General features: G+C 42.7%; 4 protein-coding genes across 5 annotated transcripts in view; 1 reads left to right on the plus strand and 3 right to left on the minus strand.

Annotated features, from left to right (window-relative positions):
* Positions 1–3519, minus strand: part of LOC148425484 (glucocorticoid modulatory element-binding protein 1-like) — a 27052-nt gene extending 23533 nt beyond the window's left edge. Inside the window, exon 1 of the mRNA XM_088410554.1 lies at positions 3497–3519. The gene's annotated coding sequence lies outside the window, so the exon portion shown is untranslated. The remainder of the gene's footprint in view (positions 1–3496) is intronic.
* The window catches only part of LOC148425485 (discoidin, CUB and LCCL domain-containing protein 1-like), a 17713-nt gene extending 8852 nt beyond the window's left edge, over positions 1–8861 (plus strand). Inside the window, exons 6-15 of the mRNA XM_088410547.1 lie at positions 304–437; positions 508–545; positions 694–885; positions 2903–3015; positions 3101–3272; positions 3340–3426; positions 3511–3604; positions 4530–4567; positions 4647–4754; positions 7217–8861. Coding sequence (XP_088266673.1) covers positions 304–437; positions 508–545; positions 694–885; positions 2903–3015; positions 3101–3272; positions 3340–3426; positions 3511–3604; positions 4530–4567; positions 4647–4754; positions 7217–7614 — 1374 coding nt within the window. The 3' untranslated portion in view covers positions 7615–8861. The remainder of the gene's footprint in view (positions 1–303; positions 438–507; positions 546–693; positions 886–2902; positions 3016–3100; positions 3273–3339; positions 3427–3510; positions 3605–4529; positions 4568–4646; positions 4755–7216) is intronic.
* On the minus strand, positions 7767–11727 carry LOC148425486 (uncharacterized). Its single transcript, XM_088410548.1, has 3 exons — positions 11547–11727; positions 11261–11450; positions 7767–10684 (listed from the first exon to the last, which is right to left on the minus strand). The coding sequence occupies exons 1-3, from the start codon at positions 11583–11585 to the stop codon at positions 9435–9437; spliced, it is 1479 nt and encodes a 492-aa protein (XP_088266674.1). The 5' UTR covers positions 11586–11727; the 3' UTR covers positions 7767–9434.
* Positions 11728–12177: 450 nt separating this feature from the next.
* LOC148425487 (uncharacterized) lies at positions 12178–19047 on the minus strand. Of its 2 annotated transcripts, XM_088410800.1 has the most exons (4): positions 18305–19047; positions 18010–18217; positions 15555–16525; positions 12178–13541 (listed from the first exon to the last, which is right to left on the minus strand). In XM_088410800.1, exons 1-4 carry the CDS (start codon positions 18461–18463, stop codon positions 12975–12977), a joined length of 1905 nt encoding a protein of 634 aa, XP_088266926.1. In that variant the 5' UTR covers positions 18464–19047; the 3' UTR covers positions 12178–12974. The 2 variants fall into 2 exon arrangements, with proteins under 2 accessions (XP_088266926.1, XP_088266925.1); XM_088410799.1 differs by having other exon boundaries at positions 18010–19047.
* Between the last annotated feature and the right edge of the window lie 659 nt (positions 19048–19706).

The following is a 19706-nucleotide window of genomic DNA, read 5'->3' on the forward strand; positions in this document are numbered from 1 at the left end:
CATCGTAAAATAAGACAGGCAGATTTAGTTGACCAATCGACTCAAACTAGCCGCACCTTCCTAAATAGAAAAGCAACCGGGATCCCCACAAATAAATCCTGGTATTTTGGGATCCTTTACAATGGACTTAAATATGTTACCGTAGCATATTGAACCGTTAAGTGGAAACAGAGTTTCAGAAGTCATTTTGGTGCGCAGGTGTGGACATAATGTGCCTTTGCTAGATTCAGGTGCTAAACTCTCAATGTTGAACTTTTGCTAGAGCTTTGTGCAAAACTGTTTTGTTATTTCCTTGTGCCATAGACATCGGTGCTTTGTAAGTCTGCCGTGCACGCCGGAGCGACGTCCGACGGTCTCGGAGGTCGCGTGAGCGTGAGCCGCGGGAGGAGCCTCACGCTCTACGAGTCGACCTTTTCCAACGGGATCCTTTCAAAAATGTCGGTAAACTACAAGTGTTAACACGCTCCAAATTGTAAAGATGTTCATTACTGACTTCTCTTCGGACAGGGGGTCATTATCTGAAAAGAAGCTCTTGTTCACACAAGGTACAGCCCGATGGCTTCAAGTCACATGTTTTCATTCTAACGCGTCTTACAATTTCTAAATATTATTTCTCGGCTGTTTATAAAACATTTCAGCACATTGAAACAACCTCCTTCCAGCATCCCATCCTTTCCTTTGATTGCTCAACAGAATGTAACAACGTCCTCCCGGTGTATGGTGTAAACGCCACATCTTTTGGGGACGCAGAAAGCCAAGAGCACCGACCGTCCTGGTCCACCAGGAATGTGCATTCTGGACACGAGGGGCTCGTCTGGACCGCAGAGTGGAACGATCCATCGCCCTGGGTGGAGCTCGGACTCGTAGATAAGAGCACCATCACGGGTAGGAATGGACCTAATTTTATGAGTAGAATAAGCCGTCTTTACAACCTTTTTCACTTGAACAAGTGTAGTCTATAAGTCACACCCTGATGAATATAGCAGCATGCTGTTCCTTTAAAAGCCAGCGGTGGACATTCCAAATTGGAACCAAAAGGAAGAGTTCTGTAATTGATCATTCATTTGAGTGTGTTTGTCACTAGGATTTGTTTTATACATTTACCTTTAAATTGATTCTTTCTAGCGGCGCCTTTAGTTCAAAGCGCAATCCCACCAACGAGCGTTTACATCAACACCACGGCTGTAGACCGAAAAGGGCTAGTTTCCAAACATACGATTGCTGCTAACACACTGATTTTGTCACTGTATTTAGCAACTTTTTAGATCCCTGTCGCGGATGTTCAAAACAAAAAAACTGAATAGTGACTCATTCCCGCATAGGAGGATTTCATGAGAAGGGTCAGTATGACAAGAAAAGGATCCAGTGGAAGACAATCACATTTACAAAGATGTGACGCTCTTTCAAGCAGTATGTTGCAAAAGAGATGGGAAAAAAATTACTTTTGAGGGATGCTAATGTAAAAGCACCCTATCACTGTCACAATAAATTAAACACAGGCTCACATGTAGGACTGCAGCTCACCTGTATTTTTGGTATTCGGATATCAGAAACACGGAAGACCAAATAACATGGCCAAATATGAAAAATTCTCAATCAATACGTTTTAACTTCAATTTAAACTGAGCTCCCTTCCATAAGCAATTACCTTACCCTAGTGGAAAGGTTTGCATGTCACAATGATCCTACTGGGAGAAGGCCCTGGGGGGCGACCCATGACACAATGGAGTGACAATGCATCTCAGATGCCCTCTCTGGATCTTCTCGGAGGGGCTAAGGTGGCTGGGGAGAGGGAAATTTGGGCTTCCCTTCAAAATCTACTGCCCCTGCGACCTGACCCGAACCCAGATGAGTGGTGGAAAATAGATGGATGGATTCATGGATAAAATGTGCTTGGCAACACATTATGCTACTCTTGATAAACATTAGATTTTAAGACAAATATCGCTTCATAAAAGTCGGTCTATGAGACAAATTTCCTGTTTCATTGTGTCAACGTGATTTGTTAAATGTGGTCAGTAGTAACAGCATCAAAGTGAGCAGAGTAATTACTGTCTATCAAGCCAGCCTATGTGGAGCACTCCAGCACTGCTAGCTAGCAGCTAAATTTTGCTAGAAACAAAGCGGCTATAACAAAGCCGAGCCACTGGAATTCCTTGACAACAGGTGCCGTATGTCATTGCCAGTGTAATTAAGTCATTAATTAAATAATTAAGGCAGTGCCCCAAATGGGCAATTGAACGCGGTTTAGAAAAAACATTGTGTTGTTCGTATCGACAGTCTGGAGCGACAGTTTCAGTAGAAAGACGAATGAAGCTGTTCGGCTGCATCATGTTACAGGGAACAAATCCAAAATAAAAGTGTACCAAGGTATTTATGCCCTTATATATTTGGTAAACTTCAAAGATGGCCTTCGCATTGGGCTGGCGGCCTGTTTTGCAGGTATACACAGCATTAACATTTTTGTGTACACTAAGAAAAAAAATTATAGAGTGACTAAAGAGGGTACTTTGGTTTATGACAAAGTACTGTCACTATGGCAACAGAGGCGCAACCCAAATTTGTGCTGACCCATGCTAACACACTGGTAACATCATAAATAATCTAAATGTATGAAAACACTTCCAAGCCCTGAATACAAAATAATCAAATGTTAAACAGCAACCGAGCATGCCTGTGGGACCTAGATGATTGCGTGCCGTCGGTGACCTCGAAACGTTGCACGTGAATGGAAATTGAGAAACCGCTTATTTTTTAAAAAGAAGCGCTCCTTAGCGAGGCTTCACATTTGCTTGACAACTCAAAAAGATCAGAGGTGGTGCTTCCGATTTCTCGGTTAAAAAAAAAGTTTGACATTGTGAATGGCAAAACGTGAAGAGAAACAACATTGTTCTCTTTTCAGGAGTGATCACAACCGGATCAAATGAGAACCACATCAAATCCTACGTGCTACTTTTTAGCAGAGACCGAAAGAGCTGGAGAGTTTACAAAGATGCTATCAGCAAAGAAGAAAAGGTTGGCTTTGAGAAATGAACTGTTCTTCTTGATGGGCATATCATTTTCTCCACGGGATGAATAAAGTCGATCTATCGTTCCCAAGGTTTTTGAGGCCTTTGCCGACGGTCACCCCAGAGTGCTCAACAGCTTGTTTCCTCCCGCCGCGGCTCGCTTTGTCCGCGTGCGGCCTCAGAGCTGGCGCGGCCGAGTTTCGGCTCAAATCCAAATCGCGGGCTGCCCTGTCAAGGTCACGCCCAGGTCTGGCTCACCTGACGGTACGTATAGCGGCCGTCTTTTTCAAGCTTTCCGTACTGTTACTGATCTGCTTTTCTTGCCTAATAGAAATTCCGTTCAGCGGAGCTGATGCGGCCACTCCAAATACGTCTCCTTGTTCCACAGAAAGTCCCGTTTTAGTGGAATCCAGACGGAGTGAGTGCATATACTGCTATAGGACTTATTGTGCACAGACTACAGCATATTGTAAATACAAATGACTTACTTATGGCTATGCAGGGTCCGGTCAACCAGTCATCATCGCAGTGGGCGTGGTCCTGGGACTGATCATGTGCTTTGGATGTTTGTTGGCTGGAGTCTGGTGGAAGAGAAGGTTGTTTTTTGTTGTTGTCGTTGTTGTTTTTTTGTTAATATACCAGATTTTCGCCGGTATTAGCCAAGGGTTTTTGTTGACTTAACTGCAGAGAGTACCAGTTTTTTTTTTTCAGTAAGTCAGAGACTAGCGATTATTTGGATAAACAACTATTCTGCCAATTATTTTGTTGAATAATCACAGAATCAGAATTTATATGTTCTACTTTGGATGCCTTTATCCAAAAACATGTCATCAGTTCAATTAAAATTGAACAAATTATGATTCCATTACTGGTTAGGACCAAATCATGTGAGAATATAGGCCAACATGTTGATCTGATTTTCCAAGTAAAACCAAATGTCTCGTTTGGATTCAAGACAAATATAATCGGTCTGCTTTGATGGAGGACCACAGAAATTGGGATAACATGTACTGTTGAGAAGTGGAATTCCAAGCAATCGGACAAATTTAAATGAAAAATGTAGGTGTGACTGGTTGTTCTTCCCTGCGTGCCCTGCAATTTGTGAATTCAGGGAGCCCATTCTCACTCCCGATGTGGCCAATATAAGATGTTATTGTTCCTCTCACTATATTCTCAATGATTACAGTAATAAAACTGGCGCATACCACGTTGTTTAATCAATGTTAAAAGTATCTTGCTTGGCTTTGAGCTAGTGTTGTAATCACGAGATGACATTTTCCAGCCACTGTCTGTGGAGGGAACAAGCTATTTTATTGCTAACACCGATTAGAGTGCATTTCTTGCAGTCAGCTCAATTTAAAAAAATGTTTTGAAAACAAGAATATTTATGGGCCTTATTTCATATGATAAACTTTGATAGTCTCGTTCTCGTGGGCCCAATCTCATTTCAGCCCATCCCTAACAGACATTATGCAGATTTTGTCGAATTGTTATGTGATGGTTCGCGTTCTTTTCACGCAGGAAAAAGGCTTCCCAAATGAAGTACTCGGTGCCAACGAGTAAGTGTGCCTCTTCCCTTAACTTGACGCCAATGTTGTTTATCGGGGTTAAAGAGTAACTGTGATTTATGTTCGGCAGGTTGCCACAGTTTCCAGGTTAAAGCTCTCCCGTGTCCTCCATCAGAGCTCATCTCATACCCTCTGGAGCGAAATATCCACGACGACCTACCGAGCCCTCCACTCAATGGTCAGAATGATATCAGTGATGTGTTTGTTCACGATGCTATTTCCAGTTCTTTTTGGTCGGCCAATGGGATTCCAATGCTTTCTTGGTTTTTCCCGCTGTAAGCAGGCCGTCACGGGGGGGGCTTCTCGGCTCTCTCCGCGGGCTTTCCATTCTTTAGCTCGTCACCCAGTCACAGTTTAAACATTCCTTTCTTTGGCCCGCAGAGCCCCTCTGAAAGGGACCCTTTAATTGGCGCGAGATAAAGGCCGCTCAGCCCGAGCGCGCCCCGCCTCCCACCAGTCCTCCCTGCACCCCTTGACCCCCGAAAGGGGCCCCCTCATTGAGAGTGATAAACAGGACTGGGGGGGGGGGGGGGGGGGGGGGGCGACGCTAAAGACAAAGCGGCATCCGGCGCAGTCTGTCTAATTAAAAAGTCTCATGGATTGAGGCCGTTGTAGGTTTTGTGGGGGTCTTGGCCACTACCACTTCTTAGGCAGCAGAGTAGGCTCTTCACAAGAGTGAGTTTTGGGAGGTGGAGTTTATTGGTGGCCTGGCAGCAAATGAAGATCACTGTTCAACTGACTTCCTTCGCATGGCAGTGAGAGAAACGGTACACAGAGGCGGGCACTCCATCAATACTGACGGACTGTCACGGACCGCCGAATGGCAAAAAACATTTTTAATATGACTGTGTCACCTGACACCGTTGGTAATGGTTTATCACCCGGGTAAATCTTGCAAATTTCTGACAAATGTTTTAATCGCCATATACTTCAGAGCACATGCTGCAAGTATACATACATGCACTCAGGAATAACTGACTTTAAGAGTCATGAACTGAAATGCATACTGTACACAATCTTGCTTAACACATTCATTGGCCTAAAGTCAAAAGCAATGTTTAGAATTAAGAGATTTTTGTGCTTTTTAAATGTGATTTGAATGACTAAATATCTTGCACATATTTGAGCAAAGCATTCTGGGATGCCTGGTAGGTGACGGCATTCAAGTAACCAATGGGCATCGCAAAGTGACATCTTACACCAATGTGTCCTTAGCCAAGAAATGCAAGATCGAAAAAAATTATCGAGTAAATTAAGCTCAACGAACCTTGCTTTTTACTTGTAGTGTATGTGACAGATGACGTGTTCAAATGTGTAATTCGTTCTGTGCAATGATTTCTGTAAGCAGTTTTAAAAAGAATATCCCAATTTCAACAAAGAGCCTCTGCAAGTGATTCCTACAAACTGCTAGATAATTTGCTTGCAGTCTTCTCAATGAAAAAGTATGAAAATGGAAAAAAGTATATTACGTATTATTTCACACTACAAATTTTGCCAAAAATCTCCCGAGACATCTTGTCTTGTGGGATTTGTGTTTTGTCCCATCTGTGTGGGAACAGAAGTGGTAGTTGATTGATTGCTATTTTGGTCCTGTAGCTGCAAGGGTTAAGTGGCGACAAAACTGCTAATAATACATTGGCAGCCTGTGCGAACTACGCTGGCATTATCATGCTTGTCACATCATCACTTGGATCCTACTTGTTCAGATGATCCAACAGAATTGTTGTGAAGCCTGTTTCTGAAGACCTACCTTCGTACAATGACTTCCTTTTCTTCACGTCGCTTCGGAGAGGCCGCCACACAAGCGAGGGTGAACCATCTTGTCGAAATCGTGTCATCTTGGGAAGGTTACGCCAAGTTATAGCTGTTTACATCTTGTTTCCTGACTCTCTCTTTACGTCTTCAACATGTAAATGAAAGTGGATAAGGAAAAAAATGGACTGAGGTTGGCTGCTGTCACGCACATTTTCGTTTGCATCAATCGCTCAGCGCGCAGCTGGTTATCATAATCATTGAGCCCTGAGGTATTTTAGGGCTGTATACAGTCCGCCGTTTATTTATTTTTGCGTCCTGATAACAGGAGTTTACATGATTTTGTAGGTGCTGCTGTTTTGGTCAGCAGTCAAATGAGCTTCACAGTTAATGTTATAATATTGATTTCTGTAAAACAGTGATTACAAGTTGAGGTTGGGCACTTGCTAAATTTCTAAGAAGCACTTAGTTGAGGGAAGCATTTATTTAACCCTTTACTGGGCAGAGCGGGTGCTTTTGGCCGATAGTCTAAACAGGCAAAAACGATCTTTATTAGGCCCACGTTTTTCAATTTCTAAGTCCGACACAGGCAAGAATTTTCAGGATTTTAAAGAAATTTAGGAGTACGTTAGAATTTAAGCAATGGCTGGTACGGATGCTTTTGGACGTATTGACTATTTAGACTATCGGCCGAAAGTGGTCGCTGTGCCTAGTAAAGTGTTAAGCTAAGTGGTGATGATGAACAATGACTGGAATAGATTGGGAATCTCTTAGTGGAATGAACTTCTCCCTTCAAGTGTTTATTTATCCTGTGAACAAATAAAGGTTTGAGTAAAGTTAATATGTTCACCTACGGTATTTTGACCACAAGGTGTGATGTTTTTGTAGACTATGCCCAGCCCGCTCTTGGACAGAAGGTGGGCTCTACATTCCGGCCCTCCTCGGACGAGGGCTACACAATCCCCTTTGCGCTCAGCCACTACGACTCCCCCAGCAACCTGCCCGAATATGCAGAGCCACTTCCACCCGAGCCCGAATACGCCACCCCGTTCGGGGAGCAGGAGTGCCCACCCTCAGCAGAGGGCACTCACGGCAACGCACGCAGGCACCCAATGTCTGCGTCGGCCGGTCCCTCGGGGAGCTACGACTGCCCCTCCCATAGGATGCTGGACAACGGCTACTGCACTCCCGCCGCCCACGCCAACGCACCACGACCAGCCAGCGTCATCTACGCCGAGCCCAAGTCATGTTACTCTTTAATGCAGCACTATGAGGAACCTTTGTGAGACCAACTCACAACAACTAAGATGGACCGAGCTGTCCGAAGTGGACCAAAGGCGACACGTAGGGATTTCCAGTTACACAAGAACCCAAAGTTGATCACACAGTGGGAGTGTGTCTGAAAGAACAAAATGTAAATAACACAATATTGCACCCCTTAAAAGCTCATGTATTTTTTTTTAATTATTGATGAAAGATTGTTTGTCACACTGCACTTTCATAAAACGGTTTTACAGCAAAACAAATATCGTGAAAATGCATTCTTATTTACAGTCACCTTTTCTTCCATCTGAGATGCACTGGGAAGTATGGTGGCCAACGGGCCATGTACTAAAACACCACTAGGTGGCTCTAATGAGATTTAAAATTGAAAAAGACTGGACGGACGTTTGTACAGTATCGAGTGTAATGTACTTAACATGCTTCAAATAAAATACTTTGACACATAAAGGCACCATAAACATGTTGAGATTTTATGTTGTTTCCATACTAGGAAAAAAAAAATATGTAAGAAGTTCCACGATTTTTTTTTAAACAAGTGTACAAAAATGTCCCACACACAAACACGGGCTTTTTAATATATGAATTTAGTCACCTTTTATGTGCGGTAGTGGTCTTTTAAGATTTACATGAACATTCATCTGCAAATTGTGCTTTGTTGTTGTTGTTGTTGTTAATTACAGCTGTTTTGCTCATTTTTATAGTGCAACTACTGGTTGCATAAAAAGTGCCTTAATTTGTAGGTCGTTGTAGTGTCATTTGGAGAATACACAACTAAAAAGGGTGAGAACATTTCACTTGTAAGGCACAACAAAGCTATTTAACATGCGAGCACAAATATCAAAAATTCATCACGGATCACAACTTTTGATACATAATGGGTTTTAAACCATTCAGATTCCTACAGATAAAGTGTTGATGCCAGTAAATTGTGCTGGTTTACCTTATTGATGCCAGTAAATTGTGCTGGTTTACCTAGTAATGCTGTTGAATTCTTGCTAATACTTATCAGCAAAGATGCTCGAGCTCATATCATCTGATATTTGGATACAATATGGCATTTCCTACAAGTCTGAACTAAACAGTGGAACCCCTAGTCACACTTTTTTTTTTTTTTTTTTTACGAACTGTACAGATGTTTTAATGAATATTTTGATATCAATGACTGGAGTAATAATAAGAATTTATGAATGAAAAATACGCTTTCCCTTTTGTTTTTTAATTTATTAATAAATTAATATTATGAACTAAATCTGTAACTGAATCTTAAGTTTATTTATTATTGCACTGTCATTTTGGAAAAAATATCCGGTTTAAAAAGTTAAATAAAATTTTAATAAAATAAAATATTCGTTATTTATTCTATTATTGTTCAACCGATTAAATGATCCGATCAAGAGCAAATCCACTGTACTGGATTGAAGAAAATTGGAGCCACTGTAACTTAAAGCAGGATTTTGAATTTTTAAATCTGATTCTTTTGAGCACCACAAGAGGGTGCATGTGTACCGCTAGCGGCAGTCCTAACACTTTTGGCAATCACTGCCATATATTGAACTAGACTATTTCTGCCTTTGGGTTTAAATTCAGTTCGTTGTTGTGTGCTTATACAGCTATATTGTTTGCAGTCATAAAACTATATCTAAGAAAAATATTTCGAAAACTGCCATTTCTTGTGAATGTTTGAAGTCCTTGTTTTGTTTTGATTTTTGACACACAGCATCATGCCAGAAAGTTATGGTTGGACCAGAATTTTGCGGACTTTGGAGGATCCCCTGTATTCTCTTGTGAAAGGTCAAGCAATATTTTTGTATTTTGTCAATACTTACTCTCCACCGTCATGGCTGACGCTCTCATTTGCGCTTGCGTCTTTGGGAGGCCCTTCCTCCGCAGAGTAGTGCGCCACATTCTGGTGTCTGTTCCGCGAAAGCGCGTCTTTAAAACGCAGCCCGCAGTCCTCGCACGCATAAACGGGCCTGGCGCCCTCTCCTTCCGTCGGACACTTGCCGACGTTCCCGCCGAGCGGCGGGAATCCTGATCGACTGGCACTCTGTGAAAGAGCGTTGACGTCGGGGCTGTGGGCCGCGTTCAGATTGGCAGGCGGGTAAGCGCGAGGTCGCCCGAGCTGCACACCCGTGGTCCCCGCCTGCTCCGGGACCAGACCGTGGACCGTTTGGTTGTGGAAACGGATCCCGGAGCGGTTGGAGAAGGCTTTGCCGCAAATGTCACAGATGAACGGTCGCTCACCCGTGTGGATGCGGATGTGAATCTTGAGGGCTCCGGATTGGGTGAAGCACTTCCCGCATTGGCCGCAGCGGTAAGGCTTCTCCCCCGTGTGGATCCTCTGATGGGCTCGCACCCCCGCCAGGTGAGGGAAGCCCCTCCCGCAGAAGCCGCAGGAGTACGGCCTCTCGCCCGTGTGGATCCGCCTGTGGATCTTGAGCGCGCCCGACTGGCTGAATCCCTTGCCGCATTCGGTGCAGGTGTACGGCCGGGCGCCCGTGTGAACATGGAGGTGGATGCGCAGGTTGCTGTGAGAGTTGAAGGTGCGCCCGCACTGCGTGCACAGGAACCCAGAGGGCTTGTGGACGTGCTCGGATCGTTGGTGCTGAAGGAGCTGCGAGGGTCTGGAGAAGGAGGCGGGACAGTGCATGCAGGGGTGCGGTGTCGCTGGGTGGTCCCGTTCCTCGGGCCCACGCTGGTTCAGGCGGGAATGCAACGCCGCCAAGCAGGGGAAGGGGGGTTGCGGGCAGGGCAGGCACGTGCTGATTGGGCAGTGGTGGTGGTGGAAGTGATGGTGCGTGTGACAGAAGGCAGAGCAAGGGAACATGGAGGAAAGCTGGTTCAAGGAGGCAAGTCGGGATGATGGCGGCATTTCCGGGGCGGGTCTGCTCTCAGATGAGCCGCTGGCTTCAGGGCAGGATTCAGGTGAGTCCATCGGGAGAGGAGGACTGGCGCTGGCGCTGGTGCTGGTGGAGCTGTGCTCTTTTGGTGCCTCAGAGTGCAGATGTGGGGTTGAGGCTTGCCTAGGAGTGGAGAAAGGGCAACTGGGGCAGGTGCAGACGTGGCGTACATCTGGCACACATAACAGGAGTATTTTATTGATTTCTTGGAATTTTCTGGATTTCTATAAATTTGATGAATAAACATCTAAATATGAATGCATATAATATACCAGTCTTTTGGACATTTGATAGGGAAGCTGAAGCATCAGCGACTGTCGAGCAATTAACAAAAAAAAAAAAAAAAGAAAATTGGGGGGTATATGTTTTGACCCAACTGTATTTGAGGTTAATGTGTTTTGTTAAGAATTTGGGGAGTTTACCAAAAATACACAAATGTATGTATGTCACACATAAATACACACACTATATATACATATATATATGCACATATACATATATATATATATATATATATATATATATATATATATATATATATATATATATATACATAATTATATCATTCATTTAATCATGTTTAATGAAAAACGGTCTTACACGTTTCCCCTTTAAAGAAAAACAAAATACAGAACAAAAAATCTTAAATCTTAAAATCTTAAAAATCTTAAATCTTAAATTAGTTATTGACTTTGAAAAGCAAATTACGGAACGTGAAAATCACTCTCGTGGTGAATAACGCACTGACCATCTCTGGCTTTGCTTTTCCTTAGCGCTGCCTCGGTCTTGTCGTGCAGTGGTCGCGCTTGCTGGAGCGTCTCCGCTCCCAACATGCTCCAGACGTTCAGAACGTCGGGCTGCTCCTTCGAGGTCATCCCAGACGACATCAGGAGATCGCCGATGAACTGGTGCATCTCGATCCAGTTGTTGTGGGCGTGCTTGGATGGTTAGATGGTGCAACACGAAGCAAAATGAGTGACACAAGTTAGCAAGCATGCATTGTTGTGAGGGGGGTGGGGGCGGGGGGTACTTACAGTGCCGCTAGACTCGCAACCGTTGTCTTTGTCCATCATTATACGCAAATACAACTGGTTTCAAATCGACTGCTTTACTTTGATATATATGTACAAGAACCGCGACGAATAAAATACGATGAACATCATTTTTTTAATGGAACTGTTAGCATCAATACCGCTGACAAGCATGTCGCGCTTCCGGGGTTTCGAACATGTGACCGGAAGTGATAGGGGTGTTGCGTCTGTTGAGACGTCAGACACAAGTATTTTGTTTTGTTTTTATATATAAATGCTATGATTTTTGAGCACTGTATCACATGATTAGGTATCTAGAGTAATACATTATGTGAATATGAAATTGATAATATCCTAGCATGTCCTATTGAAGCAAATGACGTCACCTCACTTGTGTTGCGGCACATTAAATACCATTGTAGTCAAAACTAAGCTTCATGGCTTGTGGTTGCTCTTTACAATCATGTCAAGTCCTTCAGCATTTTCTGGCAAAAATAGATAAATGAATAACCATGTAAGGTACACAAGCCATACAGTGTACAATGTGCTTACTTTTACAGTGTATCACAAATACACAAATTTACTCTTATTGACTCTGAAGGTGGTAAGTGAAATATCACGTTGACCCAAAATCTTCCTTCCCACAAATCTTTATTTGTGCTACAGTGACTTGTGAAATCAGTGTACTGTACATTGAACGACATTCATCCGCCAACAACAAACGTTGCTTAAAAAATTACCACATGCACTAAAATGTAAGTCTCAAGCCCTATTCCTGAGTAGACACTAAAACAGGTATGATCATATTTGTGATCGCTCGTAAAATAACAGCAGACCGTAATCCAAAGCACACCACATTGTTTGTTAACTACACAATTTGGTGACAACTTTCTCATCAGCCAGTTTTCAGTTTGATCCACAGACATAACAAACATCTGTTGTAACCCAAGTAAATGACAACATGCGTGCTTTTTCCCCAGACCGTCGGTCGTTTCAAAGTGTTTACGTCATATATAACTATTTGTAGAATTTTCAGGAATAAACAAACATTTGAAACTTGTATCACGGAAACGTTCTTTCAAGTATTGCGGAATAAGAAACCCAGTTCATGTATGTAATTCATTATTTCTCACTTATTAAAGAACTAAAACAAATTCTTGTACAAATTGAGCAAGAAATGTAATAGTACCATGAAACTCTCCAAGGAGTACTACTTTTCTTTAGAAATAAAAAAAGATCCTAATATGCCAAAGGCGGAATGCTTTATTTAAAGAACAGTGAGAACAATATACAAATACTTAAAACAATACCAGTATTGCCGAGGACGCTAAATATCATACTATATAGGAGTCTGTTGAGTAAACCCATCATATTGTATTATAGGGTGACGACAAAAACATCAAGCTCCATTTTGATGTCCTCTTAAGGCGTCTATGTCGAGTCAGCAGACTGAGGCTCACTTTTTATTGTGGGGGATGTTGTGGAGAGATCCATAACAAAGTCGTTGTTCAATTCTTGTTTCAATGCTTCTCTGGACAACTCAAACTCTTCTGGCTCACTTTTAATCGCAGAAGGAGATGTCGGATAGCGCGCTTTCTTGGATAAATCCATTGGCTCACACTCGGCATCTTGGATAGGCCAATTGGCGAGGGGTTGACGGGGAGGAAACTTTTGGTGCTTTGTTAGATTTTGGACTTCTGGGACTACCTGTGTGATGCCAGGCTGAAGTGTCAGAGCCCCGGAATTTGTGGGAACCAACAGGAGGAGATTGGAACCAGGCGGTGGAATTTTGTCAAGGGTGAGCTTCCAACAACCGTCTGGGCCAAGCCCACCCCCGGTCGCGACCTGGAGAACTGCAGAGTTGGTGCCAGATGCAGTAGTGCTGTTTTGCACTTGGATAGGCTCAGGGAGTGCCGGTGCTGGATTCAGGGCGTCATTTGCGGTGGTACTTGCCTCAAGGTTATCCTTCTTTGGTGAAGTGTGTTTCTTTGTAGAACTCTACAATGGAACACAAAAATAACTGTTACAGATAAACACTCCCTGTCATACAAAAGCTGTTTATTTTGTCATTTATAAAAATTACTATGTTTGACACCAGCGTCTGAAAGAATGCCAAATTTGAAAGGTGCATTCGCCTGTGACCATTTCAAATCACTCGTCTCTGTCAACATGATACGGTAGCGCAAAAGTAACTCACGAAAATGCAAAACCACTCTGGAAATGTTCGAGGCAGATGCAGTTATTTGATAAAACAAAATTCCGCTAAACGAATAATTAGCCAATTCATTAAAAAAAAAAAAAACTATAATGAATAAAATAACTGGGGGCTGTCAGAGTATTTTAACTAAAAAAAAATACAAACCTCCCTGAATTAATCATGATTAATCACATTTTTCTATGCCTGTATTAAATACAGTATATACTTGAATAAAATCTTGGAATTAACCTAAAATCATGAAATAAAAAAACATGAATATTTTGGAAAGACTGTTACAGGAGCTTTGGCCGATCCCTCAAGACGTTGGTTCTCATGACCTAAACTACCAAATCAGTCTCATTTTTTTCTTCGATAGTCATCCAACATAAACCCTCAAAATTTCCCACATATAAGGTTAAGTTCTGTCCTTGAGCACTGCACTCAAGGTAACATCAGCAGGGTGTTTTTTTTTTACCCAAAATGTACATCTAATACAGTGTTGGAATTTGGTTTTGCAAAGTGAACATTTTTTATTTTTCCAATGAATCATTGAGGAACTTTTTAAAGAAAAACAATGTAAATATCCATATTTGTGCAGGTGACTCTCCTTGAAGCTTGGTGGCAAGTTTACAAGAGTTCATCTGCTACTAGATGTAAATAGAATGGAGTTAGCTGAGTTATTTTTTTTCAATAATAAAACCTCCAAAAGTAAAACAATAACTTTGACATTCCTGAAAATACCTAATGTTCATTCATTACAAGCAAAACGACTGATTTACAATAAAGTGCTTTTGAATGTTAAAAATTTTTTAACATAGGCGAAAGAAAAACCTGCAAAAATGTGTCGACTCTTTGGAACTCTTTGTGAACTTGCAGCGTGTCAGTGAAAAAAAATCTTCTGACCTTTGCCAATTTAAAAACTTTTTTTTTTTTTTATAAGTTTAAAATAATTAATAGTTCTGCTTAAAGTATAGGTTAGTTGGTACAGGTGATTCACATGCTCAAAACACACTCTACAAAATATGCAGCGACCCGCTTGGGAAAATGATGCAGTGAAGCCTTCAAAGTTCCTAAGAGCAAATAATACAATTTTACAAATAATAAAAGTTTGTGAGAGGGCACAGTATGAACGAAAGACAAAACCCCCTAAATACTGACAGCACTGCCACAGCACTGCCTTCCTCATTTGTGAGCAGCATGGCGATGATTCAAGCGTATGAATTCAAGCAATTGGCAGTTCAAAATCAAAATCAACTTTAATGTCTTCTTCTTGTCTCCCTTTGTTCAATTGATTATTTTACTGAACATATAAACCCATTGCACAAAATTCATATATACAATCATACACATGTATACATATCAAATTTATACGTGACAAACTTTCATATGAGATCTTTTTAAACTTATAAACTTTAAACTTTGAATACTAAATTTTGAAAACTCTTTTGGAGCACCGCCATTGATTCAAATCTTTTCAGTTGTATTTATAGTGGTTCCATAATTAACACCTTGAACAGGGACACATATTTGCTTTACTAGTGGAATGCGACTTGGTGGCTAGTATAAAAAAAAAAAAAAAAACTGCAGCTAAGCCGCACTGCTACTGTATAAGCCACAGAATTCAAATCATGAGAAAAAGTTGCATCTTATCATCCAAAATTTACAGAAATTTAAGATGGTGGCATCGGGTGGGAAGCACCAGGAAAGGTTGTGATGAAAACTGAAAAGATTTGTCGAACCCATGAGATTTAAACCCTAGTTTTAAAGCTCTTGAAATAATAATGAGTTAGTTGTGCAAAAGTGACAGCACTTACCGCAGGTTTGGGAGGCGGGGACGTTTGTCCACATGTTTTGAGGTGGCTGTTGTAGTTCTGCTGATGCGGAAAACCCAGTCCACAGGTCTGACAGAGGCAAGGTGTGTTGCCAGCATGGCCGCCCATGTGGGACATGAGCAACAAGGCCGAGCGGAATCCCTTTCCACACTCTGCGCATTTGAGGACCCTCTGGTGAGCTCCGGCGTGCTTCTTCAGCTCCTCGGAGCTGCCGAAGCTGAGGCCGCATTCCAGACATCGGATCTCGTCCCCTTTCGCGTCATGGCTGCCCCAGCAGCCCGTGTCCTTCTTGTGTCGCAGGAAGTCCCCTTGACTGGAAAACTCTCTAAGGCACGCCACACAGTGGATGCGCTCGGGTTCACACTTGTGCTGGCGGTAGAGTTTGGCTAAGCGGAAATGACAGCGGCACCTTATGCACGTGTAAGGCAACAGGCCGAGGTGGGAGAAGCTGTGTTTGAGCAACAAGTCTTTGCTGCTGAAGGTCTCGGAGCAATCGGTGCATTTGAAGATGCGGTAGCACGCTTTCCTTTGGTGGCGCATGAGGGACTTGGCCTGGGTAAAATGGCGTCCACATTTTTCGCAGACAACCTCGGGCTTGTTGGTGTGCAACGCCACATGATGCTTGCAGGCTTTCAGGTCTGTGAACACGCGCTTGCATAGGTCGCACTCATAGAACTCGCTCTCAAAGTGAGTGATGGACAGGTGATGCTCCAGAGATTTACGCGAAGCAAACGACATGAGGCAGATCCGACAGTGCGGCCGGTCCAGCTTGTTGGAGCCGTGCGTGCGCAGGTGCGTGCGGTAGTTCTGGATCTGCGAGAAGCGCTTGCCGCATTCGGCGCAGCAGTATGGGCGCGCTCCCGTATGCAGGTTCATGTGGTCTTGCAGTTTGAATTCTGAGGGAAACCTCACTCCGCACACGCCGCAGACGTAGTCTCCAGAATTTGCTGATTCTGTCGAGAAGACAAGGATGGTTGAGGCTTGAGATTGTAGCATTCGTTGTCTTTTGTCCATGACAATATAACAATGATGCTTTGGGAATTTCATACAAAGAGCACAGTTCATTGCAAAGGAGAACAATTGCATACCTAGAAAATGCTGCTAGATGACAGCACTGCCATAGAGGCAGAACACCTTCCTGGGTTCTCTGCCTCATGAGCAATTCTTGGGTCAGAGAAGCTGTAATTTTATTGTGAAAATACTACGTTTCAATGTTAAAATTATTTAGTTTGGCGGTGCTTGAGCACCACAAAAAGCGTCCAAGAAAAATGCTCTGCATTACACGTCCGCTAGGCATCTTCAGAGGGTGAGTAGTCAGGCTTTATTTTGAGCCTTATTTTTGAGCCCTGTTGTGACTAGTTCAAATGTGTTTGATTCCACTTAAAATAAAGATGTTTACATTTGTCTGTATCAAATTAGTCTGTATCCCACTGGTATTTAATGCTGTTTTTAATGCAAATGAAACCAAATTAAAAGCCCACGTCCTGCTGCACGTACATAAGTCAGACGTTGGCAAGAGGAACTATACATCTGGTCAAATGAAGAGCAAATTAATTGGAGTATGAAACTTGTGTACTCCAGCTCATTTTACTTTTTTATGGTAAATGACAAGTGCATGCCACCAGTCTGCATAAACATATGAAGTACATATTGTCAATATGTATATTTATTATAGATTAATTGTGTTTTCTTTCATCCAAACATAATTTGTGCTTGCTTTGGGGTATTAGATATAAAAAAAAACTTACAGGCGAAAGATTTAAAAAAAAAAAAAAAGCTTGACAACTATTAGTCCATTAATGGTTCAGTAAATCTGAAACTAAAAATAATGGAAAAAAGAAACACCAGATATCATTTCAAACATCCACCCATTTTCTGTAGCCGCTTATTCCCACAAGGCTCGCTAGTGCCTATCCCAGCTGTCTACAGGCAGTAGGCGGGGGCCTCCCTGAACTGGTTGCCAGGTAACTGTAGGGCACACAATCACAACTATGGACAATACACCTGACATGCAATCCTAACCCTTATGTGGGAAGAAGCAAGAGTGCCCGGAGAGAACCCACGTGGGCTTGCAAACTCTCAGGAGTTTCCACAAACAACCCAGGCTAAAATCAATGTTAGTGTTGTAAGTATTGTCTTATCTCGTCAACATTATTTGCCTACACAAATTACTAGCAAATTACCGCCTTAGAGCTGAGGTTTGTTGTCCACCTATTATGGAAGAAAATGTAAACATGTTCTTTGGCACCATATTTTGACAGATAGGTAATAATAAATCTTTTGAGGGAAATGCCAACTACTCAGGTTTTTGTCATATTTGCAGGGTTTTGTCCTACTGGGTGTAGTGTCTATGCCCTGGACTATACTGTTCAATATCAAACGTACTACAAAAATGAATGCTTAACTTATTTATGTACACATCGAAAGCACAGCCTACCATTGTCAAGCCCCTCTTCATCCTCATCTGCGTCCTCTTCATCTTCCTGGCCGGCCATTGAAACATCACTATCATCGGAGTCGGTCTCCTCCGGTTGCTGTTGGGGCGTCGGTGGTTTGTTTCCATCGCCTTGCAGAGGTGTCGTCGGACCACTATTCTCCAACTGTTGACTTGGTGATGCCTGGTTGGTGATGCGAACAGTCGGCTCCTGCAATACAGGTGAGGCGTGGTCCTGTTGCCCAGGTGAGACTCTGGCCTGTTGACCTTTGAGATGCTGGGACGGCTGGGCTTTTACCAGCTGGCATCCTCTGGGTGGGTCAGGGGTGGTCAAAGCGGGAGAGGGACAAGGTGACTGTGAGTCGTCACATGACCTAGAAAGGCTTTCCTGAGTCTGGAGGACGTCGGGAAAGCCCAATTCGGTCAGCTGGATATCGATTGTGTATTGCACAGACATTGTGCTAGCCGGAGAATGGAATGCAGAAGCAATTACTTGGTTAGATTTCGTTAAAATAACCGTACTCCTCTCGTTTGTGGCCACGTGTGAAACAACCGCTGTTGTACACAAAAACTCCTTGGCTCGAGGTCTTCTATCCCTTAATCGTCTCTTTCAACATAACTGTTTCTTTGTACTTTAAGATGTCGTCACAACGGCCAATCGCCAGGCTTGCCCTCAACGTCCAACATTCACAGCCAGCGCGCTCTCGCTACACGCTTGCTGTAAGCAAATCTTTAGCCGCACCTGTCAAACAGCTCTACGGATATTTAGCCCGTCAAGCGTGACTTTCTCTCGACGTTTCTTTGTGGAAAACATCATTGGAATTACAGCAGGACTCCACCTGAACGAAGCACGCCGCTCACCTGCCTCTGGTATGCTCTGGGTCTACCGCCCGAATGGTCAACAGTCAGTCCATGAATAAATGGCAGAACCAAACAGGAAGAAGTCCACCGGCTATATAACAAAACGATGTGTTTTAACGAGGCAATTACAGTGAACTCTTAACTCTTAGTCGAGTTGGGGCGCGATGAAAACAAGGCATCACAAAGGCAGGAAGTAGAGAGTGGGCATGAGGGCGCACCTATTGTTTCGGAATGGTATTGCAGGTTTTAAAGCCCAGTCCTTGGTGCCTTCAGTATTCACATTCCGTGCGGTAACCGCTCGTAAAACACGGCGTCTTGCCTTGTTGGAATAATTTATCAGAATTCATCCGCTTTTATCCAGCTGAAGAGGGAATTACAGTATTTTGCCACTTGCTGTCGACAAAAAATTACGCCACAGTTACTCAGGGCTCAAGTCACTACCAATTACGGTTCATTTGTCCTCTGAGTTTGATCATGTGACACTTGCAAGCGAATCAAAATGTCGTGTTTTGACTAATTGGGGGGACTTTAGAGCAGCGGTTTTCAACCTTTTTTTAGTGACGTAACCCCTTTGAAATATGTTTTCAGCCAAGCACCCCTTAATCATTGCAAAGCATTTTTTGGTTTGAAAAAAAAAAGTTTTAAACGTTATTTGTATTGGTCCACAAAATAATCAACATAAAGTGTCCTGTTTTGAAACATAGAAGAGTTCTGTTATCAAAAACAAATACGTTCATTATTAATAAGTATTTGTCCACAAGAAATAATCAACTTAAAGAGTCGGCCCTGCTCTCAAAAAGAAATAGTTATAAATAAATATTTGTCCTCAGAAAAACACT

The sequence above is a fragment of the Hippichthys cyanospilos genome, chromosome 3 (assembly GCF_059441005.1).
Source record: "Hippichthys cyanospilos isolate Australia breed blue-spotted pipefish chromosome 3, RoL_Hcya_1.0, whole genome shotgun sequence".
Lineage (NCBI taxonomy): Eukaryota > Metazoa > Chordata > Actinopteri > Syngnathiformes > Syngnathidae > Hippichthys > Hippichthys cyanospilos.